This window comes from Octodon degus, unplaced genomic scaffold (genome assembly GCF_000260255.1).
Source record: "Octodon degus isolate 3935 unplaced genomic scaffold, OctDeg1.0 scaffold00011, whole genome shotgun sequence".
NCBI lineage: Eukaryota > Metazoa > Chordata > Mammalia > Rodentia > Octodontidae > Octodon > Octodon degus.
Genome location: NW_004524587.1, coordinates 7,892,610 through 7,899,413, shown reverse-complemented (window position 1 = coordinate 7,899,413; position 6,804 = coordinate 7,892,610). Strand labels below are relative to the sequence as shown.

The 6,804-nt window shown below is 51.6% G+C and overlaps 1 protein-coding gene across 3 annotated transcripts in view; it reads left to right on the top strand.

Annotated features, from left to right (window-relative positions):
• St3gal2 (ST3 beta-galactoside alpha-2,3-sialyltransferase 2) overlaps nucleotides 1-6,804 on the top strand; it is a 59,518-nt gene that overhangs the window by 46,758 nt on the left and 5,956 nt on the right. For all 3 annotated transcript variants that reach the window (XM_004625791.2, XM_023709198.1, XM_023709199.1), the window contains exons 3-4: nucleotides 775-968; nucleotides 5,597-5,776. In XM_004625791.2, the coding sequence (XP_004625848.2) occupies nucleotides 775-968; nucleotides 5,597-5,776 (374 nt within the window). The remainder of the gene's footprint in view (nucleotides 1-774; nucleotides 969-5,596; nucleotides 5,777-6,804) is intronic.

The following is a 6,804-nucleotide window of genomic DNA, read 5'->3' as shown; positions in this document are numbered from 1 at the left end:
ACAGAAATCAAGAAAAAAAAATTTAAGAAATCAAGTTACCTTCTATAAAATTCTATTTAGCGTCTCTTGTATGGATCAAAACAATTGGCTGCCTTTGACTCTCTCACACTGTCTGTTGTCTGTCTCTCTTCAGTACTGGGGAAAAACCTCAGGGCCTCACGCATGCTAGACAAACACTTTGCCACTGAGCTGCCTCTAGATTTGCTCTTTGGTAGGGCACGTGGTGCCCTGTTCACTGTGGACCCCTCTTCTGTACCATGCCAGTCACCTGCCTGGCCCTCATAAGCACCAGACTGCTGCGCTCAGTCTCATTTTGTGATCTTTGACTCAGTGGCTTGGATTCCAGCAGATGGCATGTGGTATAGGGGATCAATTTTATTATATCCATATGGCTTTGAAAGGGCACATGTGTGTCCCTGTGTTTCAAGATCAGTGACTGGGTCATCCCAGTACTCCATAGATGCAGCCCTGAACTGGGCCTCTGTGACCCCAGTCATGCCCCTGAGACTTGGGGGGTGCCCCCACCACACTGATTAGGAAGAGCCGAGGGAAATTGCTTCGTGGCCCTTTAGGATCTGCTGAATAGCACCTTTCCCCTGAGCGCTCTCTGGGCCAAGGAGCCTGGCAGGGTGCCCATCTCTGAAAGACGAGGCCCGCAAGGAACCAGGCAGGAGGGCACAATCCTCACTGCTCAGGGAGCCCTGGCGCCCTGACACCCAGGCAGGGAGAGGCGGCTGGCCTGCTTCCCTCCTCATGGCCCTCTCCCTGCCACAGATGTTGCAGCCCCAGTTCAAGTCGCACAACACCAATGAGGTGCTGGCGAAGCTGTTCCAGATTGTGCCGGGCGAAAACCCCTACCGCTCCCGCGACCCGCAGCAGTGCCGGCGCTGTGCTGTGGTGGGGAACTCGGGCAACCTTCGAGGATCCGGCTATGGGCAGGACGTGGATGGGCACAACTTCATCATGAGGTGAGTCTGTGCCGGGTGGGACAGCCAGGCCTGGCCCCTGAAAGGGGATTTGACTCCTTAGCCTTGCCTGTCCCAGGCCAAATTGCAAGCTGCCAGAGACACGAAGGAAGGGAGGCCCCCAAGCCTTCAGTGACAAGCCAAGGGCGCCCTGTCAGTGCATGGTGGACAGGGGATAGCATTCCAAATCTGAACTTTGCTGGAGGCCTGCATAAGCTTCCAGGACTCCGAATTTCTTTGGAAAGAGAAAGAAAAGTTTTGAAAACTCCCAGCAGAGCCCCTTCCTACCTGTGTCGTCCTTAGCAGTTGGGCCAGTTGTGAGGCTCCCACACCAGCTGGCATATTTCATGCCAGTGACAGGCAGTTCTTTCTGGCAGGCTCTGGATATCCTGGGTGGGCTGGAAAAGGAGCTGTCCTGGGCTTATCCTGGGCAGTTGCCCTTTTGTTTGTCCTCATAAGGCTTTTAGATGCACCTGTGCCCAGCCCCGAACAAAGGCCAGGAGGGAAGCTGGGGTCCATGCCTGTGATCCCCGTGATGCAGGGAGATAAAGTTTGAGACCTGCCTGGCCAAAAAAAAAAAAAAGGCTAGAGATATAGCTTAGTAGTAGAGCCCTTGCCTAGCATGTGTGAAGCCAGGATTCAGTCCCCAGTACCACAAAAAGAGAGACAAAGGGAGGGGAGAGGGAAAGGTAGAAAGCTGGGAGGGCATTCTGTACAGACAGAGATACCAACAAGAGCACTAAAAGAGAACACAGGGTAGACTCGGCCTCCACAGAGCTGTTCTCTCAGCTCAGATCTTGATGTGACTCGGGACAGGATAGGCCACAGTGGGGATTCCTTACCATCACTCCATGGTAGAAGAAGAACCTTAAGGATAAAGATAATGCCAGTCACAGTGGTGTGGTGCATGCTTGGAATCCCAGCACCCTGCGAGGCTGACAGAAGCCTGGCAAATTCAAGCCCAGCCTGGCAACTTAGCAACTTGGTGAGAAACTGCCTGAAAATAAAAAAGGGCTGGGATGCAGCTCAGTGTGAAGGTCCTAGTACTAGCGCCTCCCACCCCCAGACCAAGTACTAGGGGGAAAAAGATTGTGCCAGGTGTAGTGGTGTGCATGTGTACTCAGGCTGAGGCAAGAGGATGACAAGTTCGAACCCAGGACTAGGGATATAGCTCAAAGGTCAAGGGCTTGTCTAGTTTATGCAAGGGCCAGAGTTCAATACCCAGCACCACACAAATAAAAGAAAAATAGGGAAGAAACTAGAAACACCTGGTTTTCACTAAGCACCTCTTAGGCTGAACATAGGTACAGAATGACCAGGTTTCCCAGGAGGTGGAAGGAGGGGCTTTATCTTAGAAACTGCTGCTGTCTCCATGGCAACACTGAGGCAGTCTCCCGAGGCTTTCCACATTCCTGCAAGACCTTCTTTGAGTTGGGAGACAGTGTTGGGTTTAGGGGAGAGGAGGATACTGGACTTCGCTGAGCACCCCAGAGCCACCTGGGATCATCCCCATCCTCCCCTCTCTGTTTGACACTTCAGACAGGAGGGAGACACTATGGGAGCTGGGAGGGCCTCTTTCCCCCCACAGAGGTTGCTGAGATTGGAGAATAGAGCCACCCTTCCTTCAGTGTAGTTCTAGGGCATTCGGGGAGCCACTGTCAGATGCCTGACCAGGTCCCCTTCACTGAGGGCAGAGGGGGAGTTTGATAGGGCACCCCCGTGGTGCTTGGGAAGTGCCGGTTTCTCTAACCTCAGGAGCCTCAGACACTTAGGACACATGGGTGGTACCTGTGCAGGAGCCAGTTTGAAATGTTTCTTGGAGTGGACTCCAAAGTCACCTGTAGGGTGGAGCACGCCAGATGGGTATTGACTGTCCCTCTGTATAAGCAGTCAGGTGACTATTTATAGGGCTATCTACATCCTTGACCAATGTGAGATGCTGTGGGGAGAGCGACACAAGAGTTACAGTGAGATGGGGCCCTCCAACCACCTCCTCCTCTTTTCCTTTTGAGACAGGGCCTCAATATGTAGTTCAGGCTGCCCTTGACCTCACTATGAAGCCCGTGCTGGCCTCAAACTCTCAGTGGCACACCTGCCTCAGCCTCTTGGGTGCAGGGACAGACGAGTTTCTGGACTCTTGTGATCCCAATCCCGAGATTGAGCTCATCCTCTGCCCCCTGTTCAGGACTTGACGGCTCCAGAATAAATGAGAGCCTCAAAACAAAATCAGTCTGTAGAAGAATGCACCTTCCAGCCAGATGTGGTGCTAAACACCTGTCACCCCAGCGCTCTGGGAGGCTGAGGCAGTAGGATCACAAGTTCCAGCCCAGCGTGGACAGTGACATTCCTTCTCTTTCTTGTGGAGACCATGACACCTGGTCTTCGGCCTCTGCTCCACTCATCCCATACCCTTGCAGGCTGGTGCCTGGGTGTGAGGGCATGGGGGAGACAGGCGGCGCAGCAGGGCCATCCTCAGGGCTGAGAGCCACGGGCTTCCCACGCACAAGCTGGAGAGATTAGAGAGCGCACTGGCTGCTGGGGCGGTGAAAAGGCAGGCAGTGGGTCCCAGAAGCCAGCCTGGCATGGTGCAGCCCTCTGCTCAGCAGGGCTGGTTTAGCTCTTGGCTCTGCGGAGATGAAGTTTGCTTTTTAGGTTCACCAGCAAGAACCAAGAGCCAGCTTCTGCCCAGTCCGAGGTCCCCGATGCAGTTTGCTACCTTTTGCTTGCCTCTTCCTCCTCCTCCTGCGGGAAGCGAGAGACATCCCTGCCAGCACTGACAATGGCTACTGTGCAGGTTCCTCTGCAGTCTCACTGCAGAGCCCAAGGGGACTGGCAGAAGACAGGCCCAGACTGGCTGAGGTGGCTGCAGAACACCTGTGCGTGTGTGGAGCTGCAGCAGTTCCCAGCCTGTACAGCGTTACTCTGGGAGGGTAAAGATACAGGGAGGTGAGATCTCTGCACCCTAAAGGCCGGCAGGCAGGAGGACATTTCTCCTAAGGTTTTGGATGGGGGACAGAAAAATAGCGTCTAGATCCCTGTTCAGGGCATAAAGCCCTTGTAGGTTCTGCAAGGAAGATTCTAGGCATGTGCTAGAACCAGACTAAAACAGTGGTTAAGAACAGAGACAGCCAGTTGCTGTGCCTACTTGTAGTCCTAGCACTCAGGGAGGCTGAGGCAGGAGGATTGCAAATTCAAACCTAGCCTGGGCAATGAATAGCAAGACTGTCTCAAAAAACAAAAAACAACAACAACAACAAAAAAAAAAACTAGGGATGTAGCTCAGTGTAAAGGCCCTGGGTCCAGCCCCATCCAGTACTGGGGTGGGGACCAGACTCTTCAGACTCTACGACTTCTACCCCAGGACCCTCCAGTGCCCCAGGAAGAGAAAGAGAACAGAGAGGCCGGAGACAGATTGACTAGAGGGGTGAAGCATCCCGACGCAGAGACCTAGCCCCCGCCCCCATCACTGGGTGAGGAGGAGGAAGACAGCACAGACACTTGCAGCACAGGAGTGTGCAGCTGCTTCCAGGACTGGAATGTTTGCACTGGTTTTACAGAATTGGTACAACAGCTGAGGTGGAGGTCCTGGAGAACTTGGCTCTCAGTGGAGGGCTGCGTTCTGGTCACCCCTCTGGGTACTCCTGATTCCACAGGCGGTCCTCAGGAGACAGGAAGGCCCTTCATGGCAGAAGATAAGATCAAGAGCTTTGTGTTCAGAGCAGGTTCACCTGCGATTTAAGGTACTCCCCAAAAATGACAGCCTGGGTTATATTTACACAGTATTTTGTGCAGATTGAAAGGACCAGATGCCCTCTTGGTTTCTTTTTTGTTTGTTTGTTTTGAGACAAGGTCTCACTATATAATTCAGATAGGCTTTGAACTCACTATGTAGCCCTTGTAGGCTTTAAACTTGTAGTGATCCTCCTGCCTCAGCCTCTTGAGTGCTGGGATTATAGATGTGCACTTTCATACCTGACATCCTTAACCAATTCTTTGTTGTTTGATTGATTGAATTGCCTATACACATCATCGCATATCTATGCAACCATTTGTATAGGATAAAGGTATAGAAATGGAATTTCTGGGTCATAGCATACATTCACTTGCTTTGGAATGGAATTGATGGGTCATAGTATACATTCATTTACTTTGATTTTTTTGAGGAGCTCTTTCGTGTTGCTCAGGCTGGCCTTCAACTCCTGGGTTCAAACAATTAGCCTACCTCTGCTTCTCAGAACTTTACTGCCATGCCCCCTGGGTTGGCTGCACCAGTAGTGGAGGGACCAACAAGTGGAATGAGGCACCCCTACTGCTGTGCCCTCCCTTTCCTATGTCTAATTACCTCTCTATCACTGCTGACTGCCACTTTGACTTTCTCTCTCTCTCTCTCTCTCTCTCTCTCTCTCTCTCTCTCTCTCTCTCTCTTCTTTGAGACAGGGTCTTGCTATGCAGTTCCAACTGGCCTTGAGCTCACTTTGTAGCCCACACTGGTCTTGAACTTGCAATCATCCTCCTGCCTCAACCTCTCCAGTGCTGGGATTACAGGCATGTGCCACCACGCCTGGCGCCTAAGAATCTTGTATCAGTTTCCATGGCAAATTTTTCTCATGTCATCCTCTTTTCCCTTGCAGGATGAATCAGGCACCAACTGTGGGCTTTGAGCAGGATGTTGGCAGCCGAACTACACACCATTTCATGTACCCTGAGAGTGCCAAGAATCTGCCTGCCAATGTCAGCTTCGTGTTGGTACCCTTCAAAGCCCTGGACCTGCTGTGGATTGCCAGCGCCCTATCCACAGGACAGATTCGATTGTGAGGCTCTTTTTGGGCTGGGAGTGGAATGTGGGCGACAAGAGCACTGTGGGAGGTGTCTCAGGGCGGAACGCAGAGTTCTTCCCGTTGGACATATGGCTGAGGGGGACCAGTGAGGGGGCGTGGTGGGTTAGCAGGGCACAGCTGCTCAGTGCCACTGCCTGCAGGGGGCCATCCAAGGACTAGCATCCAAAAGGCAAGGAAGGGCCCGATGTCGTTGTTCTCTCCACGAGGTGCCTTCCCACTTAGGGCTCTGAGTTCTGAGAGCTTCAGTGCAGCTGTCCCATCACAGCTGGGAAATCCAGTTATCCAAGTTTTTTATATTATTTTACCTTATTTTCATTGATTGATTGGTTGATTGATTAAGATAGGATCTTGCGGGGCTGGGGAGATAGCTCAGTAGAATAAGCACTTGCCTGGCAAGTGCAAGGGCCTGAGTTCAATCCCTGGTTCCACCAAAAAAAAAAAAAAAAGATAGGATCTTGCTATAGAGTCTTAACACACCTTGAACTCACTGTGTAGCCCAGGCTGGCCTTGAACTCACAGCAACAGGCCTCAGCCTTTGAAATTCTGGGATTACAGGCACGCATGTGTCCAGTACCAATTATTTCCTTTTTAGGAGCTTTATCAACATATAATTCACCTACCATACATTGTATACTATTAAAAGTATACAGTCCAATGACTTTTTAACCATATTCCTAGAATGCCCACCAGAGAGTTCAGTGGACTAAAAGTCTTCTTAGGCAGAGCACAGGGACTGGGGTTCCATCCCTGGTGCCCTGAGACAGCAGATTGAGACTAGGCGTAGTAGCAGGCGCCTATAATCCCAGCACTTGGGAGGTTGAAAACAGAACCACTACAAGTCCGATCTGTGTAGTGAGACCCTGTAGACCCTATACTAAATATGTTAAAAAAAAAAAAAACAACGGGCTGTGAGATGGCTCAGTGGTCTAAAGCACCTACTTAGGGGCTGGAGAGATGGCTCAGTGGTCTAAAGCACCTACTTGAAACAAGCTTGGCAAAGC